We start from the raw sequence: 20,165 nt of genomic DNA on the forward strand, positions 1-20,165 counted from the left end.
TGAAGGCAATTTAAGTAGAAATTCATGATTAATTCTCTCTTTAAAAGAAAACATGAGCAAGTACACTCTTGCAAAATATTGCACATTCTTCAAATTTTAGTAAAATGGTGATCAATTACCAAAATGTTCTTATTTTGCTCAAGATATTGTCGTGTCCTCTCGTGGACTCGACTAGGGGCGACTCAGACTAGGGATCTTGACTGACGCTGAAGGATTCCGGACTCCGAAGGTGGTGGTCCTCTCGGAGGGACAGTATCGGTGAGAAATGAAAGATACGGAGTTTGCCGCAAGGAGTGTATTTTGAGACAGTTGGTTGTTGAACAAGAGTGATCTCCTCCCTCGGCTTCTCCGGGTCAATCGTAGAGCTTCCTTTAAACGGCCCTGTGACGAGAAGCTGTCCACGGCCCTGTCTCGAGCTGTCCACGAGAGGGCACGACAATATTGCGGTTATTATAAACTCCTCTGACCAAAGGAAACCAGTTTATTTTTCTATTTTTTAAAAGCGAGCATTTGGGCAAGTTAAACGCGTAATCTAGGAAAATTTTCAATCATGCATGCACTGACTTGGATATCTCAGTACATAATTAAGAGTTGAACTCAACCGCATACTCTCACTTTGGGGCACTTTGCGATGCAAACGACACCGTATATTCTCTCGTCACTCACCTGAGCAGCGTGGCCAGCGTGGACCTTCGCATGAGGCAGCACTGCGTGATCGGCGCCAGGATGGACAGCTCGTCGTGGAAGGGCCGGCCGAAGCCCCGGCCCTGGTCAAGGTGCAGCGGAAACGTGTCGTTGCCAAAGGCCTTGAATGTCTCGTAGTGGTGTCGGTCCATGTTGCCCGTGAGGAAGTCGAACACAGCCATGTCCATGAGGTCCAGCAGCCGCCGGCCCTCGTCGTAAGGCGGGATGTCGCGCACCAGCGAGCAGTAGTCGGCCTCTGCAATACAGACACGCGTGCGTCACGCTTCGGAAAAGAGCACTTGGCTGCAGGATCCGAGGCTCAAATCCCGATGAAGCCCTTGAACACTCCAAAACCGAAAAATCGTCATGGTGTGAAGTGGCCCACGGAAAGGAACAACTACCCGGACCTTGATTGAGTGAAAATCGTGTGCTCGCCTGTGGCTCCCTCTAGGATGAGCTCTACCATCACTTATCCCAAACAACCTCCACGTTGAATTACAGTCTGATTTAGAGATTTCATGAGCAAAGCGCATTAAGGGACTCGTAGTATATTTTTCAGCAAGTGAGAAACGCGTATCGGAATAAACATTTAGACGATCAAAAGGAAAATACGGCAATTCTATTCGCTATGAATTAGCAGTAGAAAGTCGTGAAGGAGCAGAATGCATTCATCCCGACCCACTTGAGAAACTTTTTCGGATTTCCAAGATTCTTCATCATGGCGATGAGAGTCTGAGTTTTGGCCAAGTCCGTACCAAGAATAAAATTGAGTGGCGGTGGTACATTTCGGGGGGTTCATCTGGTGGGGGAACTCTTTAAACCGTATCTGCTGAGCATTTCAGGGGTGGGAGAGGGGGTAATCAACTTCTTGACCCCACTACTCCTGCAACGGCCTTAATCACAACCTTAAAATTAGGATTAAAATTGGGATTAAATTAAAATGGGGATTAACGGATAGGCGCAGAATAGAATGTGGATGGAAAATCATTACAGAAATATATGAACTGCGTTGAAATACTTTGGATCACTTTGCTCGTTTGCCATGAAAAAAATCACATTTGATAAATAGTCAACGATAGAGGCCAATGATATTTTCGCGATTCTGGCTCGATGCATTGACATCAATCATTAGACTCAATAATTCAGAAAGACATCAGACACATGAAAAAGCAGGGAAAATGAAAATGACATTGTATTTCCTCAAAACTTCAAGTTTCTTAAAATATACGACACCTTGTTACCAATACAGTCGATCAATATTCCCAATCCACTCGAGTTGGGGAATAACAAAAAGACTGAACTTCAATACACCCGTAAATAATTAAAGTAATTGTACTTCCGTAGCAGGAAACGTTTCATCGTTCACGGATGTATCTGAGTTAAAATTTTAGTAATATTTTTAGCAGCTGCACCGGTAAACCGTGTTCGCTCTTACCAGCCAGTTTACATTAGAATCAATTATATTTGTGTGTGTTGCGAGTGCATTGTGTTGGTTGTTTTGGCAAGAAAATTGAAATTCACCATTGAAGAATTTGAATCGGTTCACATTTTCTTTAAAAATGTAGGCAGGTTATTTTACAAAAAATATTTCATGTTTTTTTTTCTTTTTTTTTTAATTTGTTATATAATTTTTCAATATCTATTATTTCTCTTTTTCATGAAAGCAGAAAATTTTGTCATTATTTCCTCAGCTTACTTACTTATATCAATCAAGTTGACACTCTTAAATGTAAATCCATCCATACGTTGCAATTTTTATTGGTTCAATTTCTTGCAGGCGTTAGTTACTTCCGTGAGCCAAGAGTCTCTGATTCGCCAACGAGCAAAAATTTATGAATCAATAATTGACAAACATTCTGCTAGTACGCATTGGTCGCTACCGGCAGAAAGGTAGTCAAGGAAACGCAGCGCAGATAGTGTTAGTCACAAATAAGGCGGTGAGGAAGGAAGAGGGATGTCTCGACGGAGTGTGGGGGGTTGGGAAGCTTCTCCTTTGTCGAGCTTTGTCGGGGGATCTATCTGGATGGGCAGAAAATTGAACTCTTATTTTCTTTTAAATCTAAATCTAAAATACATAACTGCTACAAGTGTAAATGAAAAGAGAGAGGCCGAACGAACTTTCTCATCAACTCGTCCAAGCAACACAAAATCAAAAATCTACATCTACATATTATCCCATAGTCTAGTATGTATATATAGATTTTGTACCTGGTATGACATTCATACATACTATCCTATGGAATTCACTGATACATACCAAATGAAGTCTGATACGTGCATGCAAAGTAATGTAAATGTATTTTAAATTAGCTTTTTATGAATATAATATTTTTTGTAAGGGTTCATTTAATTTATTTTATATTATTCCATTATTAGACTGTATAAGACCTAATTTAGGTAATTTGATTGATTTGTATTGCACAAAAGAAGTACTTTGTATGCAGTCACGCGCAGCGAGAGCAAATACACACACATTCATTATGAAAAAATATTTTGGCATAGCTGGATTTCTAACCCAAATATCCCGGTGGTAGGTATTATTGGCATACCAGCCAATAATACCTACCACCAAGCTATCTTCATCCAGGGGCAAATTTCTAACATCAAAGCATATGGATGGCTAACTTCTAACGAAACGTATCTCAAAAATAGCAACTTTTCAGGTGATCAAAGAAACAATTAATTTTTTGTACACTGAAAATAAAAACCAAAAGTTCATAAAACTGAAAAAGAAGCTTTCATTTACAAACAAAGAGTTGTTTTTTGCTTGTATTTTATTTTTTAATGCTATTACACTTTGTTTAAGATGCCTGTCTCAAACCGGCCGAATTTGAGATACGTGTTGTTAGAACTTAGCTATCGATATCCAGATGTTGATATCTCAGTCCACACTAAGGCACAGGACACGGACGTCGTACTTACAATTAGTAAGCCACTTTTTCTCAGGGCGAATTCCACCCTTAGCTTGTATTTGACTAAACTTTTCGCGGACGGACGATCGAGGATATCCATGCAGAGGAGAAATTGAAAGCAGAGAGGGAGAGAGAGAGATGAGATGAGAGGACTCACCCATTTCCCACTGTGCCTTGCGCCGCTTGTGGTAGGATCGGCGCCACGGGTGGCGCCACACCTTGCGAGAAGCCTTCTCCTTGGGCGGCAGGAACGCGGCGAACGAGCCTTCGAGGGCGTCCCTGGGTCGCCCGCACACGGCGTGGGCCGTGTCGCAGTAGTAGGAGCAGTGGCCGTGGAAGCACAGGTTCTCGGACGGCGACACGAAGAACGTGTTGAGCAGGTCGCCCGTCGCCACGGCGTACAGCTCCGACGTCATGTTCAGGTGTCGTCCCGTGACGGGCATCGCACGCCGGAAGCCGAGTAACCTGCGAGTGGCAAGAATAAGCAGTTACATGAGAGGGCGGGAAGCCAAGGGGTACAAGCGATTTATTTTTTCTAAGCAGAGTTAGGTACAGAAATTAGGTATAGATAGCAAACGAGATCAAGACATTTAGTAGTACATATGATTTTCCACTCTATTTCAGCACAGAACAGGGACTCACTCGTTTCCCTTGGCAGCCAAGTTTTTATGTATTTCTTCTAACAATTAAGTTTACCTGATTATGTTGGGAAAAAAATCCCTTGCACCCCTTGGCTTCTCATTCCCTCATATATGATGAGCATCACTACCCTCCCCTCTCCTCCCGTGAGCGAGTTATAGAGGCCTTTGATGCATACGTAATCTTACCTTTAATAAATAAAGAGTACTCTCATAATATTATTTGAATGATTGGGCTCTATGAATTTAAACTAGGAAACAACAGGCCAAGGTGATGGACGAACGGCAAGAGGGATTGAACTATCATTTCCACTTATTTTGGTAACAAAATGCATTTCAATAATGTTTTTAGCTTAGGAAAATAAAAAAACAGTGATAATAGAAGCTATTTCCTGATACTGTGGCTATTTAAAATATTTATAAGTTCAATGTCATCCGTTCAATAATGAATTGATTGGAATTCCACAAAGAACACACTCCCTTTTTGTTCTTGTTTTCGCAAGCTATTTCCCAAAGTCGAAAGCAAATCAGATTTTCGAATCGGCCAATGTTCGCCATCTTCGAAAGTAGTGGGAATACAAGGAATGAATTGAATATTTTTCACGGAAAATGCTGCCAAGAAGCAGAAGAGCATCCGATACGGCTGCTGCCTTTCCGTCACGATGGCGATACTGTCTGTTTAGAACTTGCATGTGGTCCCTGCGCAGACGTCAATTTTGAGCGCGGATTATGATTCTATTTTGATGAAACACCAAAACGCGGGGTTGTGGGCTAAAATCTCCATTTTTGCTCGGGACTTCACTCCATTCGAGCTCTACAGTTGACTCCTTCCCAATCGCCTCCCATCCGAAGTTCCCCCACCACAGCCACTTTCCTCTTGTTTTTGCTGGAGTTCTGCGCGTCCGGGGCCACCAAGTTTTGACCACACTGCGCGCGTAAGTATAGGTGCTCACCTGTCAAGGTGGAAAGCCGCGATCTCCGAGTTGTGCCTCTCGAAGTCGGTAAAGTAGAAGTGGTTGGGCAGCGTCTGTTGTTCTCTCGGGAACCTGTGAAAAGGCAAATAAACAGGTCAAATGGTTGAATAGCAGGGTGGTTCACATTCCGTCCCTAATCGACCAAACGATCTTATGGATAAAAAAAAACAAGATAACGCAGGCCTATCTTTAGCCTCCGAGGTGTACAGGACGGAAATATGTCAGTAATCCAAATAAGACTTATAAAACAGCAGTGGGCACGATATATGATTCGAATTAAACAAGAAAAACTTCTCACCAATTTTTAGGGATCTATTTAGGCAATGAGTTACCGTTCCATAACTATTTGACACACTGCACCTCCAACGCATTAACAGCAAGGCAAGCGGTCTCCCCTCCTCTCCTCTCCTCCCCATCCTTCCACTTTCCAGCAATGCTAGAGTTAAATTATACTCCTGCCTAGTAGGACCAACACTCCTCTACGGCTGAGAGATCTTGGAGAGGTTCACAGAAATTATTACGTAAAAAGCTATAAATATTTCAAAAGAAATGCTTCCGCATGCCACTTAACCTCTCAATATTAATCAGCATTTCCGTTGTTCTTTACGCCCAGACTCTCCCACAATTTATCAGTTCATTACCCAACTAATCAATAATTTTAAGTCCAGTCTCGATAAAACCAGCAATGGACTACTTACAGACATTTGGAATCATGATCTCACAGTTCAAACAACATACTACCTCATCAAGTTCCCCTTCTTCGAGTCTTTCATCGGCCTTTCCACTAATTCTAGTTTTAATAATGTTACATGTCTAATAAGTTTATTATATTTGAAATATTAATAAAAGAGCTAAAAATGATAGAATGATAAAAATTGCCACTTGAAACAAAAAAGTAAAATACATAAAAAATAACAATAAAAATATATTTTTTTTTTTGATAAAGCAAATATTAAGCAGATTGTGAATCTGCTTAGTAAAAAAAATCATTTTGAATGCAATTGTTCAAAATATACTTCGATTTATGTTCTCAACGCTTAATTTTTAATTTTATGCTAACACATAAAACAAACTACTCACATAGCACAGACAAATGCGCATAATAATTGCGTTATTGTATTGTCATCTGGATGGATGGGGTGGACATAGTTAACCGGGACAGCTTCTGCACCCGCCTGCTGCGCGACAAGTAATGAGAAAGCTTCCATCTAAACACGAGGCTATCAAGGTAGAAAAATATCGAAAACTTGCAGTTTTCAACGAGCAATGGAAAGCACAAAAATTGTCTTGATGTAGTGAAGGCGTTTAAATCGCAACAATGTCACAATTGAACAGTCACGACGCTATCAAACTACCCTCTAATGAATCAAGCATTAGTTTCTCTATCGAAAAGATTATGCAATAACTTCTTCAGTTTGATTGAGGAGACGATGACAACATGTGGAAAATTAATTCCAAACATAATAAGGAAGAATAATTGGTCGAAAACACTAGCTATGCTTGCTAAAATACAAATAAAATGTAAACGAAATTGATTTTGGTGTGCCTTACACACTCCCGGCTCTTAGAATAATGGCGTCCAGTCGTCGTATGTCCAAATACCTAACATAAAACAGGTATGAGAATGATGCATATTTGGAGTGAAACTGTACAAATTGAAATAGAGGGTAACAAGGAAGAAAAACGTAAAAAAGTGACAGTTTTCAACGAGAACTTGATTGTAAGAGTTCAAATATAGCTCAAAACCTGCTTGTTGCGTTGCATTAGAGGGCGAGTCCTGGGAGGCCGAATGCAAGAGAGTGTTGCGGATGGTCCACTTTCAGGCGCAGCTCCTACGTCAATGTTAACGTTTCGTTATGTGTTATATATATATATACACGAGATATACCGAAAAAGAAACAACTCTTGGGGAGAACCACGAATATTACGTTATGGTATCAAAACTGCTGTCAGTTTTAATGTAATACGGATCTTCCCATTACTCTGAACCTCTTCTTTTCTTTTCACTCATTTTTTTCTTTTCCAGCTCGCACAACCCGCATTATAGAAACTTTACACCAACCTGAATTCCGTTTGTAAATTTCCCAAACGAAACTTATTTTACCGTTTATCTTCCCTTTCAAACACCCTCTCTGTCACCTCCCGAGACCATGACATATCTGACTCACGCCATAATTTCATTTATCAGTTACAGAGCCAGTCCATCAGATTTGTTTATTTCTGTTATTGTTTTGTTATTTATGAGTATTTTTATTGCTACCAACCCTATTTAAAAAAAGCCTAAATGCTATTTTGGCGTTGAATAAATAAATAATAAATGTGAGGTGTACGGGTAACAATGTTGAGGAAATGTCAACACGTTCTCATGCACTTAATTTTGATCCGTTTCAGAAGAGGAAAACTTAGCACTCTCGATTCTGCGAAGTTAGTTCATATTCACGTTCGGATAGACTTCGCGATTGCAGTGGGTTGGAGAACAATATAAAGAGAGGACGTGCTTCGCTGAGACACTATCCACACTGGAGGTCATACGGCAAGATACATATCGATCCCAGAAACCGCTGCGAAGAGCCAGCGAGTTCTTTTAAACAGATTTTCGGCGACTTCTTGAGCATTAACATTTTAATTGATTGCATTTGGAGTGGATGATGGGTTTCTCATCCCTTGGTCGTTTTGTGCCGTGGAGTAATGAGACCAAGAGGGAGGATGAGACGGAGCGCGCGCGGAGGATTATAGGGGATTATGAAAGGGAGCAGATAGAAGGGATTTGAATGCAAACGAACCAATTAGCCGCCACTTGAGCAGTTGAAGAACGGCGCGGCGCAAGGGCCTTATTCTAAGACTTACGGTCCTTTGAACGGCCTTAAGGAAGAAGCAAATTTATACTTAAACTTTTCTCTGCCAGCAAGAAAGTATACAATTGAATGGAAAGAAATGGGAGCTATAAGACTTATGCTGGAAAGCCTCAGTTTTCGGAAGAGTTTTCCGATTTCTAATTAGAATCGATAAATGGAGTATTTCATTCAGACCTTCGTCCCTCAGCGGGATGTCTTGGGAAGAAAGGCCGAGGCTCACTTCCTCCGCTTTCATGTGAATTGAGAGCGTGACCAATGGGTTGTTAAGATAAAGCAAAAAGCCAATAGCATCATTGACTGCCAATGAATGAGTGCCGGTCAGCAGCGCACACGACAGCAGCAGATAAAGAGACCATTACGTTTCTCATCCATTTCATTTCCATCTCATTGTTTCCTAGAGATATCGTCGAATCGCTTCTTTTGATTCGTCTTTGGTTTCTCGTTCAATGATTTCTCTTCAGAGCTTTTATTTCTTGCATTTGTATTTATCTGATATCAATTCATAAAACGGCCGAGAGAATCTCTTACATTGGATTTTTAAACAAAGAGTTACGTTGCACAATTACAAAATCAGAAAACAAAACAACCCGTCATCGAATAATTTCAGATATTTCGTTATGCAGCTACTACCGTGGCAGTCTCATCTGTTGTGTCAAAGGAAGGATGGAAGAGAGAAGGGGATTCTGACGTTTAAAATTTAGTAAGCTTCTAGAACTTCTTCTTCGTCAGAGAACAACATGTTATCAGAAAGGAAACCCATTTACTCGCTGGTTGATCACGGCGGCACAAACATTGTCTGGATACTCTTTTCCCTCATAGCGCACACTTCGCACATTTTATTCAAAACTTTCACCAATTCTCAGACGTCCCTCTCTCTTTACACTTTCCTGCACGGATATAAAGTTTTAGTTTTGCAATTTCATTATTTTTGGTTTCAATCCAAAATAAATTTCAATAGTGGAACCAAAACACAGGGTAGATATCTAATCATGACAATTTCCCTCTTAATATTATCACTTTTGGCGTATACATCTAGGAAACCCTGCAGTAATTACATTGATTGACTGCATTTCTAATCCCAGTTTATCCATTAGTCATTACCACAGGCCAAAATCACAAATTTACCGCACTTAGCTTGACCTCAAGGAGCAAGCACCTCAGATCGCTCCGTTCTTAGAGATAATTTTAAAGAAGTTATTATCTGAAGGAAATATGTCAATGGATTGGAAAATTGATGAAGTTACAAAAATATTCAAAAAGGGAAGCAGACATGACTCAGGGAACTGTCGAACAATAACATTAACATCGTCTACAGGCAAGATTGTCGAACATATCGGTAATAGCAATATCAGGACTTCCCTGGAAAGTCGCAACTTCCTGCATGGCTGTCAGCACGTCTTCCAGAAAGGTAGATCACGCGAAACGCAACACCCACTTTTTAACCTCCTCTGCATTTTTTCTCGTCAACCCGCCCACTCCCTCCGTCTTGTGTTGACAATTTTTCCGCCTGCAATCCCTTCCCCGAACTCCTGCTGATTCTATCCTTATTCCTATCTCAGTTACCCTTTCGGGGACTCTTCTCCCCCACCTCCTCCTTGCCTCGCTACTTACTCCCACCTCTCCAATTTAATGACGTGCGTGTTTTTCATTCATCCTGCCCATTCTATTATTCTCCCCTTGGCCTTCCCTTTTCCGTTTTTTACCCCAGTGTCGTTCTTCCACAGCTATTACTAGAATCCAACTCCTACCCCTGGTTTTTCCGTTTCTCCTCGTTTTTCCATTTTCTCACAGTCTCCCCATCGTGCCTCTGTTTCCCACCCCTTCTTCAAACTCATCAAATACTCCCCCACCTCTCCCTCAATGCATAAATCTTACGTCTAATACAAGATGATAGCTGTGTGAGCCGAAACACGTCGTACACATAAAAATTACCGTGGAAAAGAGCGATTACATTGTTTAAAAATACACAGATTACAATAATTCAGAAAATGCAACTGTTACATTTCATCACCTACCGGTTCCGTCTTTTGTCTGTTTAATTTTATCCGTTCCACCATCGAAAACTTATATCCAACCGGGGCAATCCGTGATTCTACCATGTGAATCTACTTAATAAAGGTATCGGAGAACACGAATTTAATTGGAAAAAATAATTACCACGCACTCAAAATGTGTTCACTCCACAGCAAATACAAATAAAATAGAAATCCAAAGTAAAGATGAAAAAGAAGCGGAATGAACGAGAAGTACAATCTGCTTAGAACCAGGACTCGTTCTCATCATCAACAGGGCAAACAAAAATGCCCCGTTCCCATGACTATGCTACTCACAATAGTCAATTACACTTTAAGAGGGAATCGTAGCGTGTCGATACAGTCGTAATAAGTAGTTATTATTTAAAAAAAAGCAAAATTTTTCATAAAAATTTTCCCCTCTGAATTCCATAAATAAACATGAAATTAAATAATTAAATACGAAAGGCTTATTGACGTCATTATGAAAGATCCTGCTTTCCCTTATTCATCTGGAGCACCATAAAGTTCAGCTGTTGGGCGCTTAGTAGCAGCATAGTTGTTGCTATCATTGCGGTGTGAATGCAGGCGATGCAAGCATGATTTTTACGATCGTGCCGACAGTAATAATGGGGACAAGACATAAGGTTTTTCGCAACCTAGTTGGCAGCCTTGAGGCGAACCCCGAGGCGCGGCAAGGTGCGGCCCTGCGGCGCCCTTCCTATGAGAGCAGACTCTTCCTCCCGCACCCCCGTCGTCGGTCCGCTGAGCAAATCCACTGTCGCCGCGAGAAAGTCAGATTTACGGAGGGAACATAAACATGCGGATAATCCCCGACGTCTGCCGCGCGCGCCACTACCCCGCGTGTCGTCAGCCTCGGAAAGCTCAAGCATGAACAAAGTACACAGCACTCAGGCGAACGGCAGATGCCCTTTTTATCCGCTTCCCCTAATCATTAAACCATGGAAAACATGAGGGACTAATTGAGGCGAAGATCACTGGGAATAATCTCACTTATCATTGCAACAATTGCTAACGATATGAAATACGTATTTGACATTTTTCTCTGCACTTATCGATAGAGGCTCAAAAGTTAGGTAGCGTTGCAGCTTTGTTTCATCTCCTTAATTGATTGTAGCTTGACTTAATTATTGCCTTCAAAGGAATAGAGAGACCTTCAAACGAATTTCCATGTACGCTCCGGGCCACGGGACTGTCAGGTCAGTTATTCTCATAAGCGTTAGCCTCATATACCGAAAAAAGCGTATTTCACCAAGAAAACTGACAACTAGAGCATCTCCAGCGTACCAACCAAACAAATCTTGATCTAGGCTATTCACAATTTTCAATGAATCAGGCATACATCCTCAAGAAAATCGACCTATATTGTACTGTCTATCGCACTAGTTAGTATCAAGAAAAATATCGAATATTGACACAGTGATAGTAATTGCTCTTTCGAGTGACAGTCGATCGATTGAACGTGCGGCTGGCCATCGGCATAATGTCATTTGGACCGCGCGCACCGCGTTCAGAATAAATAACAGCGAAACGACCTAGATTTTCTCCGAGCCATAAAAAAAGTTATAAAACATGAGATTAGATTTTAACGCCCTTATGCAGTTATCATACTTTGTTTCCCATGCGTTGTAATTTGGCGCTCTGCAGATGGATTGACTGATTACGTGACGGAATTGCAACATGTTTTCTCCTCGAGCCGCTATCGGTAGCTATAGCATATACCTTGTCTGTTCGTGAACTAATTGAACAGGCAGCAAGGACCTCCCGTGAAACAGGGACATGCATGGAATTCAGAGATTAGCGGAAAATACCAGAGCGCGATAGAACACGTGAATAAAGTCGCAGGGAGTGCGTTCTGATTGGCGTTCACATGGGAACTACGTGTAGGAGCAGGGATGCCGACTTACAAAAAATATTGGGGGGGCCCAAACCGGGGATCTTGCATCGGGAAATTTTACAAATAGTGAGTTTTAAGTTTTTTAAGCATTTTAGAAGAGTCATATGATCAACATTATCTGGACACCTCGGGGAAAATCGACAAGCCTGACACATTTTTTCCTCACACCCATAACGAATTTTTGAGGGGGCTCGGGACCCTGTGTAGGAGGACCCCAGTGCGACACGCGGTTTTCAAAAATACCCCGGCATGAGTTCAGAGCGATCCATTTGCTCTCAATATTGGCAATCTCGATGGCATTGGGAAGTTATGAATTCGATATAAGGTACTTAATTAGATAAAACTTTCGGTCAGCATCCTTAATTATAGCCAATTCCTCCCCTGACGTTCGGGTCTCTGCAGTAAGTGACGCAGGTGGCGACATTCGTAAACCCACTTAAATGCGCTGGGTGTGATAGCACTAGCCTATTGACCAAAATGGGAATCCTCTATTGAATATGCATTTGAGAGCATTCGTTTCGTGCAGTCGAACCGCAATTGGAAAACCGATGACGAAATTCTATGAAGGGATTTCATCTTCGATTCCCAGGTGTTCACCAGTCTAAACAATGGTGGCAGATACGCAAATAGAATGTATTTTTCCCAAATATGCTCGCAGCGATCAACATTCTACATAAGTTTAGAGAAGGCCAATTTTCCGATCCATCCCTTTCTCAATCCAAAGCTTCCCAACCTCATCAAGCGGATCATCACACTCGAGGTGCATAGCTAAATTCGAATTGATCGACGAGAATTCCACAGGCGTTCAAATAACAATTGCATATTAAACAAGGCAACTAGAAAATAACTTATGATGTTACCGATCGGAAAATAACATTTAACATCAATTAAGAAAAACGCATGACACGTAAGACAGAAAATCTATCCATTAAAAAATATCGCACTACTTTGTATGAACATTCATTCCTCTCATTTTCCAGCAAATTATGCAACTCATTGCCACGAAGTATGCCATCACTTGGTAATGGTAGGATAATGAAAGCAATACCATCAGAAACTATTGTATATAGATATTTTTCCGTTAATTATCAACTTTAAAATTTACTTCTTTTGTAAATTGTATTCTATAATTTTTTTGTTGGTACCATACTCTGTACTGCTGTTTGAATTTATGCGATTCAATAGGTACTGATTTTTTTAATTCCAAGGCTTATCTTTACTAAATGCAATGACGTAGTATGGATGTATTCAGTTGGACACTGAGACTCATGTATTCATAAGCTGTGAAAGCTTCTTCTCTAAGGGACAGACTTATGCCAGAGCAAATAATGTTATTAAGTACTATTATTTACAAATCTATCTATATGAAATTTTGTCAATTCACTCACTTTCCGGGCATAATCGAGAGAACTCGCATTAAAACAAGAGGCTTATTAGCTTATTTTTTAAATAAGCTACGTTTCCCCCCTGTGGGATGGTGATGCGCGTTCGATGGCGCATTCTCCCTCGACTCAAGAGCGCCGCCCGTGGCAGAACTTCAAGGGAGCCTCGATGGATTGCCTGCGCGCTTCATCGCTCTCCGCTTCTTCTTTTTCATCTCGTGAGAGAGAGAGAAGGCTCTTACATGAGCTGAAGCTGCCTTTGTAGGCAGAGGGCGAGGCAGGTAGGGGGCGCCCACAGCCTCCCCCACATAAACGGCGCCGCCTCCCCTGGGGCTATCCGAGCCAATTTCGACGCTTCATTACTCCCGCACTGTTTTTTTAAACCCGGAGCGGAGGGAAAATTTTCCAGGGAAGGGGGGGGGGGAAGTCGAGAAATAAGAAAGACTACCGTTCGCCGCAGGAGGGAAGGTGGTGCGGCGAAACGGCGCGAAGCACCGTGGTGCACGATGCACCACGCGAATGCTAGCCAATTTGAGATATGGCATTACTATTTCAGCGAGCAATCAAAAAATTTCCATCAGAAGAATTGACAGCTTTCCAATGAAAATCGATTGAAAGAAAATTATACAGCAAGCACTGATTATGAAGCAAGAGTATTAACTTAAAAAGAACCAAGAAATCAGAAATTGGCTTTTATTTTGGAGAATGATGCATGCAACACTTAGGTAAGTTTATTAATAAATGAATCGGCAATGTGATGCCGTTTGATTCTTTGTCAACAGTTGGACTAAAGATATCACTGGTGATTCGGAGGTGAAAATTTTTGCTGATGAAATGCAGTGCATGTAATTAGCATTGATGCAAATTTATGTGTAAAAATTTCCTCAAAAGAAAAATTCTTCCAAAATAGTAAATAGCCTCAGCTATGAATGCTGGCTAGGAGACCGATTGCGTTTACTCATCGAGAACTTTGATGGTACCACTCTTTGCATGACGGAAGAAGCATTTAAGACGCCAATCCCCCAAACTGAGATGGTATTCTTTGCTAAGAAATCTACAATACGCCCACTAAAACAGACTGAAGAAATGAAAAATACGATACACACTTGGAGTTCCTTCGGTCCAACTTATAGAGTTACCCCCCGTACTGAGTCTGCAACTTTCCGGAACTTAAATCGATGCAGTCCTTTCATAAGTCTTCATTTATTAAATTACACTTAATATGCTTAGGCCACATAAAAAAACATTTTTATGCATTCCAGGCATTAGTCTGGATCACTAATTCAGAGTAAAATTGGTAAAATACATTAACTTATGTACACATGTGATTTTTTATTTCTGTTCAATACTCAAACTGCTACTAAACAGTTATGGTAACGCTAATCACCGAATATATCACAATTTTATGGGCTTCAGGGGACTCATTTGTATTTTGTAGTACATAACTTTTGTATCATACTCCACAAACAAATACATACGCTATTAAAACAGTCACGAGGTGATCTTAGTGCACTCATGACTAAATTACCACTACTCTTACAGTTTTCCGTTGGACCCAAAAATAGCTGGACAAAAATCCGTCGTGCATATACCAAAACGTGATTCATAAACATTTTCAGAAAAAGATCGACGCTTATCAAAGTAGTCAGCATATAATTTAAATACGGTGTTATTAGGTAAACATCAAACACTTGAATTTTGAAAATCGATTTCTTTTGTTGAAAGTTCGAGAGGCCAAATAGACACGAAATTGTAGCCAGGATTAAAGAGAAGGCACCAACGCGGTGCACTGACTCCCAAAGCACTCCTGCCATGCCAAAACTTTTATTGTTTTTGATTATATTTAATAAAAAGCCTTTTTGCTCCACTTTGTGGATACAAGCAACAACAACACTATAAAACATTTGAAGTGTCAGAAACTAACCCTTTACAATAAATACAAAGGGTATTCCGGGAACTAAATATGACGTCAGCGTCTGGTAAATACCACCTTTGAAATATGGGCTCTAACCACAAACGTAAAAGCGACAAAAAGAGGAGACTAGAAGGTGCTTCTAAAGTCTAAATAAATTCAGTAGAAGTGACGAGAAGTGATCGATGAAATATCTGCGTCGATTGGCCCGCCATCTCAAAACATTGACAGCATCGCTCGTTCCAAACTCCATAGATTACGTGAAGCCGTAGCGAGATTGGGGGCTCCTTGAAAAAACAACCACGAACGCAACAGCGGGTGCTAAGATGACAACGCTGTCTCAAGGGTGAGCAGAATGAACCTAATGTCTCAATTGGTCACCGCTTGCGCAAAACGTCTTAGTAATAATACTGCGGAAATGAATCCACCCACACGCCACGCAATCAATAAATCAATCGATTTCTTTGAAAAAGTGGTCGATTGTCATCTTAACAGCGCGCTATATCGCTTCGCACATCGACTCTGTTTCCGAACCTGGGCCACCCCGGCAGCGGCAAGTCCCTTACTAAGGAACACTACGAGGCCTGAGGAATTGAGGCTTCGCTTGCGGAAGGCATTCATTGACCACGGAGATTCTCATCGGGTGTATGCATAAAGTGTATCCTCAACCTAGGAAAAAGCTTCCGGTGATGGTTCACAGAGATTAAATGTGACGGCAATCATGTTTCAAGACGTCACCTTATGCACTTCTTAGTACAATGACAGGTGATTCGCCTTGTAAATGAAAAAATTCGATAAGGAGTAAGACAAAAATATATAACCTTGAAATATTGCTGCTATTTTAAAACAGATGAAATACTTTTATTATATATCATTCATTTATTATTATTATTTTTTATTTATATAATATTAAAAAATGAACACATATTGCAGTCCGAACTTTTAATGAGCTTCTTTCGAATCAAACTACGTTTTCTTCCTCTCTCCATGACAGTCAGGTCAAATTTCTTTTCGTTCGTAACGGCTAGGAGGTCCATTATAATAACTGGTTCATTATCATGAGGTACTCAAAATTTACGATCGAATCAGATCTATTTCCATCCTGGTCGGCGAGAACAAACAAATCAGTTCCACTGGCCGATTGAAGAGGGCGTGAGCAGTGTGACCAGTGGTGAGAGTGATAGGGGATGCTGCGAGAGGGGGCGAAAATGCTCGAGAACGCGCTGGGTAAACAAATCAGAAGGCGGAAGGGATTCCGCAGAGAAAAGGTTGAGGACGAAGATGAAAGCGATGAGAGAGGAGCTCACGAGTGGAAATGCAAGCAACGATGGAAAGGACTATATGACGATGTGGGCAGCGGATGTAGCGCGCGGCTGACACGTGCACGTGACTTTCGAAAGGTGCGGGACGGCTTGGCACGCCACGAAATCACGATATATAAATTCACACATCATGAAAAAATTATCTTCAGAGAAGTCCTCGATAAAAGGAACCAAAGAAACGATTTCGAACAATAAAAGGGATGGGTGGTTAGTGGAAAAAGGCTTTCAGCATTTTATGGAAATAAAAACACCGCAATTCAGAATATTCCCTATATCAGAGACCGTAAAAATTACGAGAGAACAAAAGTAAGGAGCATCTACTTGGGCCAAGTGATAGTTACCTTCAAAGCCAGGAGGCCCGTATCAAATGTCCGCCTTTTTAATTAGATCCTGAGTCAATAAAGACAAGTTTAGTCGTAAAATGCAAAGAAGAATGTAGGTTGGTCACTTAAGGGCAAGCAGAATGCCAAGGCACCCGTTCGCAAGATGACGGCCGAAAAGGAAGGCTGTAACAGCTGGGAAGGCGACGGAGCAGATGAGGATAGGCCACGTGGCAAAGGAGCGTCACTGCAAACCGTGCGACTAACTCATCTTCGACGGAAATGAAATTGCTCTCAAGATTCGAGAGACTGCGCGTGCGCGTTGCAGAACTGATGATTTTAAAACCCGGTTCGAATCGAAGAAAAGCAAGATGGAAATATTTCCTTTTGTGAAGCATCAAAGAGGATGGCGATGGATTGCTTTATATCTATTGGGCATGAAAAAGCAATCAAGCAGAGTAATCGCGCATCTACGGCTTAAAGTTCTGCCGACGAAAAATTGAAAAAGAAAATTCCTTCTTGATTTTCAGCGCGTAGAAGGGGATGCTTTTCACGATTAAAGATATCTTTTAGCTATCGCAGAAACGAGCTCAATGCTAGTTAAAATCTTAGACAAAAGTTAATGGAAATTAATTTTTTTTACCAACTAAATAGTTTCTTTCTCGTTTGACTGCATCTCGTCGGTGTATATTATTGGGACATTTTATGTTCCTAGAGTAACAATTTAAAATTCTCTGCGCTTAAATATTCTTATTTAATTTGGAGAGCTCACAATTTATAACAATAAAATCAAACCATAGCGTCGAATTGATGGGAGGTAGGGTATTTCTTCTCCATCCGATTAATTGCAACGCACATTATTTTAACGAATTACCCAGTCTAGTTATGATTACGTTAATCTCCTTATATCCCCTTCTTCAACCAACTTTCTGCAGACAGTTTTCATCATTAGCTAATATATTTATGAATATTAACACAATGGAATACTTAAAATGACCGTATAAGAAAAAATCTTTTCATAAAGTAGCCTCATTTGAATACTCACGACTCATTTAGATTCGGTTGTTGCAAACCACGTTCTTTGGGAGACTTCAAATCCACCCGTCAGTTTTTCCTTGCTGCAAGTCATCTGTCACAGAGCTTCCATTGCATTTCTCTTTTGAAACTACCCCTAAGTGCACAACCCACAATCACTGTGCCTCGTAACTGAAGCTTCTCCTTGTCTGGATGCAGCACTTTTTCGGTATCAAAGAACATTGGTCGTATCTATGCTAACAATGGCGTTCCTCCAAGAGTATCTTCTTTCGAACAATGCCATGTTTAGTTCTATAGAAACCACTTAGAATAAGGAGATATTGTCTTAACTCTATTGCTGGATATTAAATGTATCTTACCTCTTTTTGCCACCATCAGAAACGAACAAGCAGTAACCGCAAAGATACTCAAAGTAGACGATACAACATAAATTTCAGTTTGCAAAGTCACTGGATGATGCGGAAAACATATCTTCTTCTCTTTCTAAATGGAACATATTTTTCGCATCAGCAATAGGATCTCTAGATTTACAGCACGAATCACTGAGAGATTGGAATGCGAACGCATGGTTAAACAAACTCCCTGTGCGAAAGAGTCCAAGTTGGGTCAATCCGAGGGCCATTTAGAAAATTGATGGCTCAGACAAAAGTTCCCGCCGTTCCAACCCACTACTCGCTCGTTTCGCCTCGGCGCCATCTTGCGCCGCCTCTTCAAAAGCCGCCTTTTCCGCTAGGGCGCACCGCGAGCCAACAAAACACACGCGGCCGCCGCCACACGCGCGGTTGCTCCGAAGCAAACAATGGAAGAGCGAAAAATGAAATGAATGAAGCAGGCAGCTCCTTTCAAACGTATCCAATCCATCTCTAAAATAGCCCTCGGACGAGCTTCCCCGCCGCGCCCACACGAGGCGCAGCGATCGAGCCCACAGTGCAGCAATTCCAATGGTGCTCGCTGCTGAAGCTGTGGCAGCACTGTCCTCGCGCGTTTGCCATCACGGTGATGGCTTTTTCCACAGCAGCGGTTAATCTGCAAGACCCGAGCGAGAAGATCGGTAACGCTTTTTTCCACTCGACGCATTAAATCAAGTGCTTTAAGTTACTTTTAAGCAATCCATCAGCCTCTGGACGAAGAGTGCTTCGAGCTTTTGCCGATGGAGGCGCGAGTAATGCTTCCATTATAATTGAACGAGTTCCGTTTCTTTGCTGGCTCACACGGAATCTCGCGAGCTGGGAGCAGAGATGAGAAAGCGGAATGTGTGCTTTCAAATTGCAGCTGGACCGTCACTGCTCACAAATGATCGACTCAACCGAATTAATGTGCGCCGAGGCTTCCACACAGAAACGCGAGAATCTGACGTTTACCGAGAGCGTCCGTCAAGTGATGTCACTCCACCAGCGGCAGTGGCACTTCTTGGGACATAAGGGAATGGCCGAGAGCAATTAGTCGATGGGCCCCGCATCGAGGTGGAAAACGACAGGTTGTAAACAAGGGAAGCAGTAAACTAATAGCTAGGTTCATCCAATGATGATGTCCGACAACATTGTATAACGCTTGAAGCAAATGGTAAAATGAAAACTGAAAAAGTGATACGTTTCATCTCTTCAAACGAATCCCTAATATTTCTTATCAACACCAAAGAGCCCGATAATTTCACAGAACTGCCTCCAAAAGTCTCGTCCACACCTACTTCAGGTATCAAAAATAAGCTTGGAAAAAATCAATCAATGGTACAAGGCATTTTGAGAAAACATGAAAAACCACAAACGTTATCAAATGGACGCGACTCGCCTTGTCAATGGACGCATGAAGGGTCAGGGGGCCACGACTTGGTTATTCCCGAAAGTTCATTACGAGATTAATAAATTACCACCAGACGCGTAAAGGAGGACGCTTTTACTCAGCCACTTTTTTATTATATACTCACACCCTAGTTCTGATATTCCCGGAATTCTCACCTTGCCGAACTTCTGGGGGAAGATTTTCGTTTTAATTTGGAGGAATAATGAACTAATGTTAAACTACGCCATAGTCAAAACAATGGAAACGAATACCTCAGCATCTCTTCCAGATTATCGGTGTGTGTCTTTCAACCGCCGCCACGCCTCTATTGAGGTAGCTTGTGGGGTAGTGCACAGATTTGGAAGGACATGAAGACACGCAAGATGGCAAAAGTGGAACTGGGTATTTCGTATCATGGTATA

General features: G+C 41.5%; 1 protein-coding gene across 1 annotated transcript in view; it reads right to left on the reverse strand.

Moving 5' to 3' along the window:
* Nucleotides 1-20,165, reverse strand: part of LOC124155640 (extracellular serine/threonine protein CG31145) — a 532,953-nt gene that overhangs the window by 20,288 nt on the left and 492,500 nt on the right. The window contains exons 5-7 of the mRNA XM_046529647.1: nt 5,188-5,280; nt 3,754-4,061; nt 667-940 (exon numbers count right to left, since the gene is read on the reverse strand). Of these exons, the coding sequence (XP_046385603.1) occupies nt 667-940; nt 3,754-4,061; nt 5,188-5,280 (675 nt within the window). The remainder of the gene's footprint in view (nt 1-666; nt 941-3,753; nt 4,062-5,187; nt 5,281-20,165) is intronic.

The sequence above is a fragment of the Ischnura elegans genome, chromosome 1 (assembly GCF_921293095.1).
Source record: "Ischnura elegans chromosome 1, ioIscEleg1.1, whole genome shotgun sequence".
Classification (NCBI taxonomy): domain Eukaryota; kingdom Metazoa; phylum Arthropoda; class Insecta; order Odonata; family Coenagrionidae; genus Ischnura; species Ischnura elegans.